This window comes from Cygnus olor, chromosome Z (genome assembly GCF_009769625.2).
Source record: "Cygnus olor isolate bCygOlo1 chromosome Z, bCygOlo1.pri.v2, whole genome shotgun sequence".
NCBI classification, from domain to species: domain Eukaryota; kingdom Metazoa; phylum Chordata; class Aves; order Anseriformes; family Anatidae; genus Cygnus; species Cygnus olor.
In genome coordinates this window covers 21,784,008-21,799,224 of record NC_049198.1, presented here as the reverse complement: position 1 = coordinate 21,799,224, position 15,217 = coordinate 21,784,008, and the positions used below count along the sequence as shown (strand labels likewise).

The 15,217-nt window shown below is 35.6% G+C and overlaps 1 protein-coding gene across 1 annotated transcript in view; it reads right to left on the bottom strand.

The window, feature by feature from the left end:
• RNF180 (ring finger protein 180) overlaps positions 1-15,217 on the bottom strand; it is an 83,656-nt gene that overhangs the window by 18,421 nt on the left and 50,018 nt on the right. The window contains exons 5-6 of the mRNA XM_040541435.1: positions 8,585-8,810; positions 4,132-4,257 (exon numbers count right to left, since the gene is read on the bottom strand). Of these exons, the coding sequence (XP_040397369.1) occupies positions 4,132-4,257; positions 8,585-8,810 (352 nt within the window). The remainder of the gene's footprint in view (positions 1-4,131; positions 4,258-8,584; positions 8,811-15,217) is intronic.

Below are 15,217 nucleotides of genomic sequence, written 5' to 3'. Positions count from 1 at the left end.
TATCAATTTTTTCTTCTTCACTTTAAACAAAGAAATATGATGAATTTAAAACCTAGCTGATATAATTTGATGGACATACATTTTTACAGCTGTTTAACATCCTTCCTTTATCATCTAACTGAAATCACAGTAAGAGCCTTGAATCAAGAAAGTAGCTTTTAAAGTGTTGTACTCCAGTGCACAGTTTTAAAGAGAGAGATAAAAAAAAATCTACCAATAGGTATTATTAAAATATTTCACAATATTTCTATTTTTTGTAAACTACATAGGAAATTGAGTGCCCTTTACTTTAGAGAATGATTATGTAAGAGGACATGGTAGATGTGACCTGCTGTGGCAATAGGAATTTCCATTGGTATCAGAAGGAGCTGAAGACACTGTTGTGTCTTGCAACCCCTGCTTAATGCAGAAGTCAATAGCTTTTATTATGTTACTGAACAGATGAGACTAGTAAGAGATAGCACAGATTTCACTGTACGCAACACTGGGGGAATATTTTCTAGATTAAGCATTCAAAAATATTTCTAAATTGTCTTTCCAATTTAATGATTATATTTTAAATAAAAATCTTAGCACAAGAACACTTAGAAGGAATTTCCTATTTCCTTGGCAAAACCTGTATCTTGAAATAGTCATCAAGGGCTGTAACTTCAGTGGTTTTGTAATTTCCATCTCCCATTCTGAACACCATGTGTGTTCATCTTCAGGCTTATCAAAAATATTTTTCTCTAATCAGGCAGCTTGCACCATTTTACAACATTAACATCACTGTCTTGATTATATCCTATTTCTCTGGTTTCACTAATGTATTTCTATCTCAGTTATATGCCAAAGCTTTTGAAATAACCCTTTTAGGCCCCATGCACTAACTGTCTCAGTCTGATTTTGATATTCCTGCTCTTGGCTACAGCAAATTCCCTATGTCGTATTATCATATCCACAATTTAAATGAACTTTCTCGCTGATTTTTTAATTCACACTTCTGGAATCAAATTACTTTTGGAGATTTACTAATTTTAGTTTAGAGAGTGAAACTCCGGTTTGGCATTGCCTGCCAAAGGCTGAACTCATGATGTTATTAAACCCTAAGTGTTAGAAAACAAACTCCAGTGAGGCATATTTGCTACCTAACTATCCTATCCAAAATACACCATGTATTTTAAAAACTATTTAAGGAAATTATTATTTTCAGATGTTATTTTTATTGTGCAATTGCATTTTTAATGTTACTAATATTCAAAGCAATAAGTAATGTAACATCTTTGTTTCTTTCATAAAAAATAAAAGATATTTTACAGGCAGACTTTAAATTAACTTGTTAACTGTCACATATATTAAGTATCTGAAAGGTAAAAGATGATTGGCTTTCATTCTTGAATAGCATGTCTGTTTTATCATTAATGTATCCTTGACCAAACAGAGCAATGAAAAGCAATGGCAATGTAACATTTATGAAGCAAATGGGCTACTGATTTTAACTGGGGAAAAGAAAAAAAAAAGGATAAACTATTCTGAATTAATTTTCATCAACTGAAAGCAAAGAAGTGCTACTGTGCTGTTGTTTCTTATTTTCTTTATAAAAACTCAGAAGCTCCGGATTTTTTTTTTTTTTAAATTAGAAGAAAATATTACATTCCTTGTGGCAATTTTCATAAGACAGAAGACCCATTTATTGATTAGAAAATCTGTATTGGAGAATCAGTTTGGAAAGAAATTAAGGAAAAAGATGCTTGATTTTATCCAGCAGTCCTACTATATTCAGAAAGTCTGACAAATCTTCTATATAATCTAAGCTTTTCAACAACCATCTTTCTCTGCTTGCACCCAATCTAATTCTGAGTTCTAATTTTATCAGGTCTCACACCTCTAATGAGTGGTTTGCATGTTCAATATCTACCATTTTTATGTACAGAATGTTAAAAAAATATTCTGGAAATGCTCTTATCATGTGGAAAACTTGAATCATATGAAATCTGAAAATAGCTATCAGATTCTTAGTGACTGCTACACTTGCTGGATATGAACCAGATAAAAGTGGATACGCATTTCTGATAGGGTCATTTTTTTTTTTTTTTTTTACAATGAAAGAATATGTTATAAAGAAGCAGTTATCCTCACATTTGAAAATTATGTATTTTCATCTCTTTCTAAACACTGTAATCATGTTCTTTCTCTCCAGTCACTCCACTCATGTCACCTACCCTTTCAGCTCTGTTCTTTCCGTGTAGTATTTTTTGCCTTCAACTCTCATGTCTTACTACGCTGTCACTTTCCTTATGAAGCAAAAATTAACCTAAGTAATTTCTTTTTCCCTACTGCTCTCAGTGATGTTAGGGTTTCCAGTTAAAATGGCATCTATTATGGTCTCAGCAGGCTGTTGCTCCCAGTATGCTCAGCCTTCTAAGGCTGTAAAGTCCCCAGGAGCCTCCTGAGGCAGGGACCACAAGCGAAGTTAAGAATACCAAATATGGAGCTTTAGATGGTGCCAAGTAAAATTTAGATGCAAGACCAAAAAAGCTATCCAGTGAGAAAGTATTAGACACTTGCTTTTTGAACTAACACAAACCTTCCAGTAGCTTTTATTCAAATAAAAAGTCAGAGGAAGGATGTGGTTGTGACAATTGTATTTAAGAAGGAAAAGATAAAGTTTCAGAAAGCTACGTGATTTGGGTTTCCTATTAACTAGATCTAATTGTGTTCCTGTTCAGTGTGTGGGATTTCTAGGCTCTCATTTGGAGACACCTAATTCCAAGCACTCTAAATTACCACTGTGGAACAAAATGCCTTATATGCAAATAGTACCATATTTAAGCTGTATGACCTCTCCAGATTTTCCTTTTATTTTAAATTATTTTTATTTTGTAAAAAGCTCAACACAGTAGCTTTTCACAAATATGAAAGACATAATTCTTATGATGTTATGGCACATGTATCAACTACGTCACATATATAAGGGAATACTACAATAAAGCAATAAGTTCAATATGAAAATCCAAACAATTTTAACTGCCATTAGAGAAAGCAATCATTGGCTTTTGTTTTTTTCTGCCAGAAATTTCAATTTCTGAATAATATCAAAGATAATCTGCCAGTCCTCAAACTTCTCAAGTCTGATAATTTTTGATAGCTAGGAGTATTTATTATTTTCAGCATCAAATCACCACCATGTGTGACACAGTTTTATAACTGAAGGATGTATCAAATTTGACCCACGGAAAGGCCTGAGTAGACTCATAAAAGGAATACAAAAAAATGTCCTGTTTTATTTTTTTTTTCCATGTACTTGTAGAAACAATCTATATTGTTTCTATAAACAGGAAAAATACATGTTATCAAGATGCAGGACTACAGAAAACTCCTATGTAAGTAAACATAAGAGGGGGCTTAGTGAAAAAAGGCCATTAGATTGAAAACAGTGAAACTTGAGTAAACAGTGAATCCCACATTTCTGTGCTCTAACTTAAATGTGTTTCAGTTAATAATCAGTTAATAGCCATAGAAACACTTAAGTCATAAACTATCAAGAAGAGAAATAAGCTTTCTTCCTATAATAAACAGAAAATAAAGGAAAGCTAAAAAAAAAACGCCTTTACTGCATTTCATATGTATAAAGCAAGCAATACAGAATAATATATACAATATTTTTCCAACTTTTATATGACTTTATCCATAAAAGGCTGATTCTGATTTTTTTTTTTGGGGGGGCAGTCTTTATTGACAAGATTCAGAACTGGGTACTTTTTATCTGGTCATTTTCTTTCTTCAGCTTTTCAGACACATATTTTTTATTTTTATTTTTTTCTAAACAGTAAACTACATAGAATTATCCTGATAATGTGCACAAAATTAAAGATTTAAGTATAAATAAAAAGGTATACACATAAACTGCCTTTCTACAATTTGCAGTTTATGTTTACATTCAGAGCACTGTGTATGAATCATACAAGGAGAATTTTACTCTCTTTTACTCCAATAATCATCCACCTCTGATATCCTATGGCATGGACTAGCTAGAGACTAGTGTTCTCGAGTACTCAAAACAGAATAAAGTTTAGGAAAAATTTCAATAAATACAGATAATTAAATCTGAAAATTATTCTTGTCCAAAATATACATAAGTGATTTTCTTACCTTCAAATACTCTGAAAGCTTTCTTGCAGCTTGGTAGAGGCCATTTAGCAGAATTTGATTTTTGAAAACTTTCTTGTAACTTCAAATATTCCGTAGGGAAAAAAGACTTGGTAGAGTTGTTCAATTCTACAATAGTTAATAGAAAAGAATGTTTGCATATAATTTGCATATGGCTATACTCTAAAACATAGTGCCTTATCTACTATACAACATATTTTCAGATTAGAACACCTCTTAAAGATTTTTAAAATCACATAAAAATAATCTTTTCCAGATATAGCAAGAACAAGTCTTAAACATGCTCTTTTGATTTGATTCCTCAGAACTAAAGCATTTAGAAAAGATGATGTCAAATGCTAACAAAATGAAGTACATTATAAATCAGGCTATTTAATTTACAAGCCTATGATGACCTCTATGAACAAAACAACATCTATCAGTCTGACTGTGGAATTAATTCTCAGTTCATGTTGTTTTTTGTTTTAACACTGTCACTCAATAGAGAGGGGAAAAGTCTTACAATTATTTTGGAGTATTTTTTTTATACAGTGGATTAACTGGCTTTAAGAAGGTGTTCATAGAATGATGAATGATAGATTGCAGGATTTGATAATAACCTATAAATTGCAAGAACTCATTAGCTCCTCTGGATATAATTTGGGGACATATCTGCATGGACAGCTACTCAAAACTGGGAAAATTAACCTGTCCATAGCAATACAACAATGGCAAACAGAGCTTAAAAGTAACTATATTTTCCTACCACAGAAAAGAATTGATTTGATGGTAACAGGCAGAGTAGCCTAGTTAGCAGTTAGCGTTGGAAACTTCAAAACCCCCAGTTTTGCTTCTCCCTTCTAATTGTCACAGCTCCAGATAAATACTAATAATGTCAGCTGCTACTGCAATTTCTTGTATACTTCAAAAAGAAAGAAAAGACCCTTCACAAACCTTTGAATAGGCTTATGTATTATTACTTTACTTGTTTCATTGCAATTTTACATACGTTTTCAATTATCTGGATTTTATGAAAGGGACAAATCTTTTTCTCAAACAAATCTGAGAAAATTCACTTTATATAAACAGGCTCCAGAAAGAAAAAAAAAATTGCAAATGCTCTTTGGTTGCAGTATCTTTTTCTGTGTAACAGGAAGATGTTAAAAAAAATATGCTGGCCTCATTCTAAAAAACTATTGGGTGCTTTTTTGTATTTCACCATGTCAGAATGCAGGTGGAAGTAGTCTACAAAAGACATACAAAGCACAGAAATCCCCAAATCCTTTTGTCTCATTTGAGAACAACACTATTACACCAATAACCCTCTGTCAGTGAATGGAAACAGCTATTTTTTCTCATAAATGTAAATGGAACAAATTTTGTATTTTTCACTCATGTTTTTTAAGTTTTACAGAAGAACTTCATATGCTACTGAACATATTTTGATTAAGTACTATTTGTATTCAGAAAATAGCCTCTTGCCTCTGACAGTATCAACAGAGAGTATTTTAGTTTTAGTTTCCTTCTACAGGCCTAAAAATTGACTCAGCTCTTTCAGCTTTATTGTTCAAATTTAAACACTGAATCCTCTGCTGAGGCATTGAATTCCTGTTTTTTTTTTTTTTTTTTTTTTTTTTTTTTTTACTTTCTTTCCTGAAGAAAAGGCAGATGGGAGAAGGGAAGAAGGGCTTTCAAGAGTCTTCAAGAAGGATAGGAAGTTCACTCTCAAGGTAACCAATAGAAAAGACTCACTTGATATGGGCAATTGGACAGAATAAGTATCCTTATTGGATCATGTTTTGACATATCCTTTGTGGATAGTTGATCTGTTTGCCTTCATCATTTTTGAGATATTATGTGCATCCTTCTATTGTAGTTAGGTTCAGTTTGCAAAACTATACAAACTAAAAAGTTATCTTCTTAAATGTTTTGTTTTTGAGGTATCCTTGTAAAATAAAATTCAATTATACAAAAGGAACATTGCAGAAAGCATACAGAATAAATTAATGAGGGAAATGAGACATCCAGGCTGTAGCTATTAGAGAAGTAAATATAGAATACTAGCAATTCTGCTTCCTTAGCTACCCAAACCTATAACAACAGTGACTTTTGCATAACTTTTAAAAGGATTAATAAACCTCCTGAGTAAAAAAAAATATTCACTACTTCTTATATTGGTCCAGCATCATCCATCTTCCCTAATGTGTTGATTTTATTAATTTAAGGATAAATTAAGGATTAATTTCAGGACACAGTTAAGGATATGGTATCATCATAGTGCATGATGTTGGTAGTAGGGTGATGGTTGGACCAGATGATCTTGAAGGTCTTTTCTAATCTCAATGACTTTATGATCATCAATATTTCTTGGTTGACTTAAAAGCAGCCTGACGTGTTAGGCACTGGGAAATTACAAAATATTTTTTTTAGTATATAGTTAATATTAAACACATCTCATATACTGTTATTACTACTTACATTAGACTCTCTCTGTATAACACTGTATTTACACTTCAGCTGCATAAATCCATTTCCTCAATAAGACTAAATAACTTTTACGTATTTTGACAGAATGGGTTAGGTTGGAAGTCACATCTTGAGATCAACTAGTCCAACCCAACTGCTCAAGCAGGGTCAGCTACAGCAGGTTGCCCAGGTGTGTCCAGTTGGGTTTTGATTCTTCAGGTGGAGTTTCCACAAAGTCTCTGAGCAACCTGTTCCAGTGCTTGGTCACCCTCACAGTGGAAAAGTGTTTTCTTGCATTCAGATGCAATTTTATGTGTTTAAGTTTGTGTCCATTGCCTTCTGTCCTGTTGGTGGGCACTACTGAGAAGAGTCTATTGGTCTCTGCTTTGCTCCCTCCCATCAGGTATTTATACACATTGTACATTAAGAACTCAAAGACTATAAATAATCCTGAAATATTTCACTTAAACAAAAATACCTCAAAGATGTTTAAAAGTTTTCCAAATACATTTTAGCAAGTGTCCATTTCCCTCTTTGCACTCTCCCAGTAATATTTTACTGCAACAGCTCTGTTAAATAGCTTTTCTTTACTTAAAATCCCCTCAATAACTAAAAACAATTATCTATTGGTGAAACACACTTTATCTCTAAATCAATTCCAAAGGAGCATCAAACATTAAGCAAATGAAATGAAATCAGCCTGAAACCTCTGAACGCCAGCTAGGCATTTTCTTTACTCATGTTCTTCTCTGCTGCAGTGCTGGCTTAGTCAGTCCTTATCCATGGCCACCACCAACTCGCCAGTGAACCATCTTGTGGCAACTAGTTCAGCTGAAAAAATGCCTCCTTCCCATCCAAATAACTTTTTTTTTTCCTTTTTAGTCCAGACAGTTCCTCAAACTCATCTGTCATAAAATTATATAAAATTGTGCCTGTGCAGTGGAGGAGTCTGTGTACAACCAGAAATACAAGCTGGGCGGCTCTGCAGATCCATGGAAAATCTCTCTTTAATCTACATCCCCAACCTGTCATCATCACAGCACTCACTCAGTTTAAATAGAATAGCTGCATGATCTCTGAAGCACACAAAAATAAACATTTCTGCATGGCTGAGTTATTTCCATCATTTTGTGACCAGTATATGCACCGTTTTAAGTGCTGTGAAGGGCCTAGCTCCAGTCATCACTCATATCATAGTGAAATTTTATTGTAGTGGAATTTTATCCATATGGATATCAATATCAATTCATAAATTTTATGAATTTACTTTTTATAGTTCCAGGTATAAAAGAGTGACTCATGCTATTCTAGGTAAACCACCTATGGCACTCTCTCCTATTCCTATATAGTTTCTGACATCAAAAAACACTTACTGACCATGTTTTCCTACTGCTTAAAGTCAGGAACACTAGAGATGAGGGTGGAAGAGGCCAGGAAAGAAGAATTTAAAAATAAGATTAGTTAGCAGAATTCTATAGTACTGCCAACCTTATTTTCAATTATAGCTGAAATAAAGTCACAAACCCAAAAGGTTTATTTTTTGCTAATTAAGTTAGCCACTTAAAAAATGCTGTTCTGGTGAGATATTTTGAGAAAATGTATGTTTATAATGCTTGGAATTTGTAATTATTTAGCAAGAGAAAACCAAAAAATACAAAATATCAGAACCTCACTTCAAATGTCAAAAAGTTTTAAAATACATTCTCAGAATAGTTTCTTACAACTTAAGAAAGCTTGTGTGGCACAGTTCTAGAAAGAATCCTAGCAAATAATTCCTCACAATGGATAACAAGACTAAATTTTAATCTCTATAGATTCTGGACATACTTGTTGTACATTATTATTTCTTTGGACAAGAAAATAATTTTATGACTGTATTTGGTCAGCTTGGATTTACTATACTTTTAACTACATATTTATTCAGACCAGAAATACAGGAATGAAAAGCTAGAAAAATTCATCTATATTATAAAAACTTTAATTTTTATACCTGCTTGGAAAAAGACTCTGGCTATTGTAGTACGACATAGTGGACATGGAGTGCTGGCTGGATTGTCTTTGGCAAGCATCCTTAAACAAGGTTCACAAAAGATGTGGTGGCATGGATAGCACATGTAAGGATTGAAATAAACATCCAGGCATACAGCACAGAGATAGCTTTCTTTATCTCCTCTGAGTTCAGGCTCATCTTCTGTATGCAGGTTATCATTTGCAGTCTGCAAGAAGAAAAAGAAAAAGAAAAAATCTCTTTACAGCTCATAACTATTTTGGATAAAACAATATGTAGGAAGGTGTTTTTAAATAACACTTTAAGAAGCCAGTACACACTGGTGATATTAATTTTTAATACAGGTTACTTTTAATGAGATGATGAAACATACAGGTTAGAGAGGAATGCCACAACAAGCATGGGAAGGAGAACGAATATCATATGAGACAGTAAAAGAAAGAAATAACAAAACCAAAAAGGTTGATTAAAATGGTACTCTGGTCACATTTCTTAAAATAAACTTTACAATTTCTTTGTAACTTTGTTACCAAAATAACTGGTTACTTTCCTATGAAATGCAGAAGATAATAACAATCCCTTAAAATAACCTGTGGGTTGTTCTTCCTTTGAAAGGTCGTTAGTGAAATACATGTTTCAGCATGAATAATGATTCACAATTTGAAACAAGCCACAACTTTATTACTATAATGCAGAACCTTAGCCTTAAAGTAGACAGTCTAGGAAATCCTAACACTTTTGGAAAGTGCTTGATTTTGCCAGAATGTATGCTTTAAATTTCCTTGCACTGATATATTTGTAGGAGGATATAGCTGGACTTCCTGTATAGTGTTCATGCCATACGAACATAAGAATCTGGATATATTACCAGGTTCCTGCCTTGCTCCTGTAGGATGACTAAAACTTTCCATGCAATCTGAAGATTTTATATGAAAAGCAGCTAGTGTTCTTGGCGTAAAGAAAAAAGTATTCTTTTCATCTCTAAGAGAGCCACACAAGACACATTGGCCTTGCTGTAGTTCCTCTATCCCTGCTCTGTTTCACAGCTAAAAATCAGAACCCAACATATACCAAAATCCAAGAGATTCACCAGTTAACAACCAAGAAAGAGGAGGGCGTCAGACACTGCTGAGTGACAAACCCTTCCCTTATGCCCCTTGTTCTGAACTCCCAATCCTTGCCTAATGATCCTAATTTAAGCATCTTATTTCTAAGCTCTTTAGTAGTATCAGTGACTTCTGGCAGGCTCCAGCATCCATACTTAACGCCTCTTGCTCAACCTGCTCTGTATATACCTCCTTGCTAGCCCTGCATGAGTCCTTACATGTTGACATTAAGCATACCTCATGATGCATTTCTACCCCATAAATACTACTTGTGCTAGAGCAGCTGCTTGATTTGCATATAATTTGCATGACTACCTGTGGAAGATATATGAATTGTATGTATGTTATGCAGGACATTTTTGACACTTGTAGGCTATGGCAGACAATGACTGCCTGATGCTGGTATACCAAACATTAATTATAATGTTACTCTGTGCCTACTGTAGAGATGGAAGTCTCTACATCTGTTTCAGGGATGATTACATTTCTAGCATCCTGGCTTGGATTTCTGTTGTCTCTTGTTAGTATTAGTCTGCTGCTGCCTGGGATACTAAACACTGCAAATAATGAATAAACCCTAATATGATAGGTATGGAATGCATTTAAAAACACAGAGCAGAAATATCTTTCCAGAATTTACCATTTCTGTATCAACACTTGTCCCACCAGTCTATCTCAGCCCAGGTATCACACTTTCGTTGCCAAAAGGGCTTAGAGATTCTGGCCTGCTGTGACTCAGGTGCATGCAGACAGCTTGGGTTTAGCACTGCATCCAAACATAAGCTCTTGTGCACCCCAGATTGTCAACACCTATGTGGCTCTTGTAGCACTTACCTCAGCAGTTATTACTCCAGCTCAGTTTTCTCCATGCCAAATCTGAGATAAGTCCAGAAAGCTTCAGTGTGTACAGAAATTTACTGCAGAGACACCTAGCTTGTCCTGACACAGTCAGTGTAGTCTGCCTGGGACTAGGAGCTTGTAGCTCCATGCTGCAGGAAAGCAACCATGTAATTTTTTGGGGCAAGCTTGCCCTGGAAAGAGTGTTAGAGCAGCACTGGATTGCAACAAATCAATAATTCTCTTTAATGCTTTAATGCACTGTCTCTGCACCTATGGAACAGATAACCCACACCAGCACAGCGTGGTAAAAAGTCACTGGGAGTTGACCTAGGTAACTGTAGAATGAAGGAAGCCTCAAAATCATTTTGGACAAAAAAACAAAAAACAAAAAACAACAACAAAAAAACACCCTGCACCCGCACAGAAAGCAAGGAAAGTAGTCAGAGCTTGATACATGACTTCAGCAGAAACAGTGCAACCCTACTACATTGTAACAAAAACTTCCTCTGCCCCCACCACATGCAACTCAGCCATGTAAGGACAAAATCATAATTAAAAGCTAGCACAAAACCAAAAGATATTGGGTTCAGGCAAGTATTTGCTGACTGGTTTTGATGAGTACTGACTGTAAAGGAAATACCTAATGTGCAAAGAGGAGCTGCCTCTCTTGCTGGCTGCAAGTTAAATATTTTCCATGAGCCAGTTAAGCAAATGAGGGAGCTAGAGGCAAAATGGCTGAGAACTCAAGAGTAATTGTTAGTTCTGAGGTAGGTTTGTAATCAGGATAAGATGAACATACAGGACAATCTCAGAGCCATTTGCAATTAGAAGGCAGATCAAAATTATTCTAATGTGCCAACTAGACTCCAGTTACGAGTAATTTGATTAGTGGATCAGAGAAAGACCTGTCATTTCTACAGCTTTGCAGCCCTCCTTAAAAGACCTATCTGTGCACACTTCATCATTTAGTACTACAAAGTACTACACTAGTACTAGTACACTAGTACACTAGTACTACAAAGCTGATATCAGTGCAATTCCCTTATGCAATAAGCTAATGCAAAAGATCTTAAACGGGTATTATTTTTTATCTGCAATTAAGCAGTGCCTGAATATTCCAATCAGAAGCAGAGTTTCAGTGCTTCAGAGCTTTACAAACATAAAACAGACTGTTCCTCTTGAAGAATTATAGTACAGACAAAATTGAGAAAGGCCATGCAGACACTGAGGACAGTGACAGGAGGAAAAGATAGTCCAAAACGAACAGCAAAACCTTGAAAGCAAAGCAAAACTATTACTACTAAGAAATGAAAGAAAGCTGGAGAGTCCTCAAAAGGTTTCATCTTTCCAAGTCACTTGGAAATTGCTAAAACTGACTTTATCACCTGACTGTAATCACTGATATTTCACTGGGTAGATGGCAGAAGGATGTTATCAAAACCAACCAACCAACCAAAAAAACCAACAACAAAAACCCAACACAACAGGGGAACAAAGGATCAACTTTTGCTTGAAAAGTCTATGAATAATGTTAACTAACAGAAGGAGTCTAATGTAGTTTGGCCAGACTACATGAAAGTATTTAATTCAGTTTCGTATTCAGAGAGATCACAGGCACCAATGAGTAATATGGCATTTACTGTAAGATTTACCTTACACTATAAGCATGTAGAATACCTCAAAGTAGTGGATGTAGACATTACCAAGAAAACTTTCCGTATGTGTACTGCAAGTAAAAAGAAGTTCAGAGTAAGATCTGGGAGTATGATCAGAACAGCACACCTGAGATGTGCACCAAGATGCCAAACTATGAAAAAGCCTTGCCAAAAACTTCATGTTAAACTCACCAATTCAGAATGCTTTCTAAGTTCAAAAATGTCCACAACTAGAGGGTTTGATAACCAAGAAAATACTAGTTCTGTAATTCATAAGATTATCTTGCAAAGATAGCTGCCCTGAAATAAAACTCAGAAAAAATACGTAAAACTGTACTTCATAGAAATATTAAGCCAGCAAAGTTTAATGATCAAAGGTGGATTTTTTTTTTGAAGGGCCCTGAAGTTAAGTAAATATCAGAGAATGTTTTCCATATATTTCACTTTTTAATCAGAAGAATGAAAGCATAAAGGTATGTGTGTATGCAGAACGCAAACATAATTCCAAGTTAATTAGTAGTTGACTTATTATTAGGGCATAATAATTGTACCAATACTTTGCCCTGAAATAAGAGTAGAATATGACAATAAATGCCTCATATGGCTGCATTCTCTAAGTCTTCCAACCAGGTCTTGAAACAGAAGAATGCTGTGGACTCTGCTTTGCAATCTAAATGAAATTGGTGTAAAGGCAGAACCAGGGGTAAGCTGTTCAGCCTTGACATGCCTTTATCAGGCAAGTGCTTTGTAGTGTTGTGTTGCTAATAATGAGAAATAATTTGTATATGGGATGTAATACACAGCATAGTGCTGTGCAATATGGAGGACTAGAGAAACACCTAGCAGTGTAAAGTGCTGACTTGAGTTTTAGAAATGTGCGCTATGAAATAGCTGGGCATTAAACACTGCATGAGATGGTATAGTAAATTGTGTATGAGTGATGGAGAGCCCTGTGGAACAGAGACTGGGAAAATATTACAGGTACATTAATACTGTGTGGCCCATCAAATACATCCAAAAGTTCTTGTGAGTGCTTAAAATGAGAAACATTCTTCATCCTTGCCATAAAACTCTGGAGACCCCATTCCGGACAGCATTCATAATATAATGGTGCTCCACTGGATAATGATCATCTTTTTCAATTATTCCTTACTAAAAGATATTGGCATATATGCTGATCAGAATAGATATTCTCTTAGATGCTACACAGATTGGCTAGGAGGGGAAAAATCTCTTTCTGTTCTTGAACGCTTAATGTAAGAGCTGATAAACTTTACTCTCTTTGCAGTCAACACCTTCACTGCTCTTACACTAACAGTACCTCAAACAGCACCTCAAAATTTGAGCAGTGGCGTGGGAGGCTCAAGAATACATAAAGCCACATTTTCACCCTGACAAACCAGGAGGAAGATGTGATTTGCTGCGCATTTGGGTACCTCACATTATGAAAGGGGGCAGTATGCATATTCTCCTTTGTTATCCTGGAAACTGCCCCTTGGTAGTCTCTTCCATGCTATTCACAAGCTGTACATAAATGATACAAAAATTGATTCAGAGCCCTAAAATAGAAATTAAGCCTTCAGTTATATTATATAGTCAGAACCATACACTACAGGTCTGAAAATTTTGAAAGAATGAATATAGATCCTGTTTTGTAGAGACATGGATCAGGAAGACAAATACTTCCTGCTTGCTGCTGGAAAAAATCATCAGTGGTTTGAGCCTTATTTCCTACAGAAATGCAGCTTATGAGATTGCCATCTCTATCCATCTGTCAGGTGGTCCCACAACAGCTTTGGAACCCATTTGTCAATTGTAACCAAATCTGACAGGATGGTTGAGAGAATTATATTGGCTTCCTGAAAAATTCATAAAAATTGACAGTTAGATTGAGTAGAGAGACTGAAGTGAGTGCCATCACTTTAAAACTATTAGAGAGTGTCCAAAGGAGGGCAACAAAGATGGTGAAGGGTCTAAAGGGCAAGACCTATAAGAAGCAGCTAGGGTCCCTTGGTTTGCTCAGCCCAGAGCAGAGCAGGCTGAGGGGAGGCCTCATGGCGGCCTGCAGCTCCCTCAAGAGTGGAGTGGAGGGGCCGGAGCTGAGCTCTGCTCTCTGGGGACAGTGACAGGACCTGAGGGAATGGCATGGAGCTGGGACAGGGGAGGGTCAGGCTGGGTGTTAGGGAAAGGTTCTGCACCCAGAGGGTGGTTGGGCACTGGGACAGGCCCCCCAGGGCAGTCAGTGGTCACAGCACTGAGCCTGCTGGAATTCCAGAAGCATTTGGACAATGCTCTCAGACATCTGGTTTGATTTTGGAGTGGTGCTGCGTGGAACCAGGAGTTGGACTCGATGATCCTTGTGGGTCCCTTCCAACTCGGGATATTCTATGATTCTACAATCACTATGGGAACGTCTGCAGAACTCGGAAGAGGAGACTGGGGAAAAGTGGAGTACTGTACGAAACTTTAACATCTTTAAATAACAGCTGGGACAGTTAGTGGTAAGGAAAGTAAAGAATGAGAAGAAAATCACAGAATAGGCATAAATATGGTAGTTATATGATAGGAAGAAATAGAAAAGCAGGGTCTACTTACTTGCATAACAACTTCTAGTCGTTTTCTTTTTCTTTCAGGTTAATGATACTGGTAACTACTGATGATAACAGTAGTAATATGTTGTTGGTTTGATCAGAAATTATCTAGCCTGATTTCTGCAGACTAAGTTGGTGACTTCTGGAGTTTTACAAGCAAACAGAAAACAAATTCATGTACAATTTTAAACTGCAGTAGAAAAATTCCCAAATCTTTGCTAACTAATCTAGAAGTTTGTCCAAATCAGGCCATAGGGTCCACTGGGCTTTGTATGTCTTTAAGCACTCTGGTTTTGTTGACTGATATGATGAATGCAAAAGGACTTCTTTTCAGGCTTCTGGCAAACCTTGAAACATATAAATCATAATATGGCACTGGCACCAATGCCCATGGATTAAATATTTGTACAAATCAATAATTCA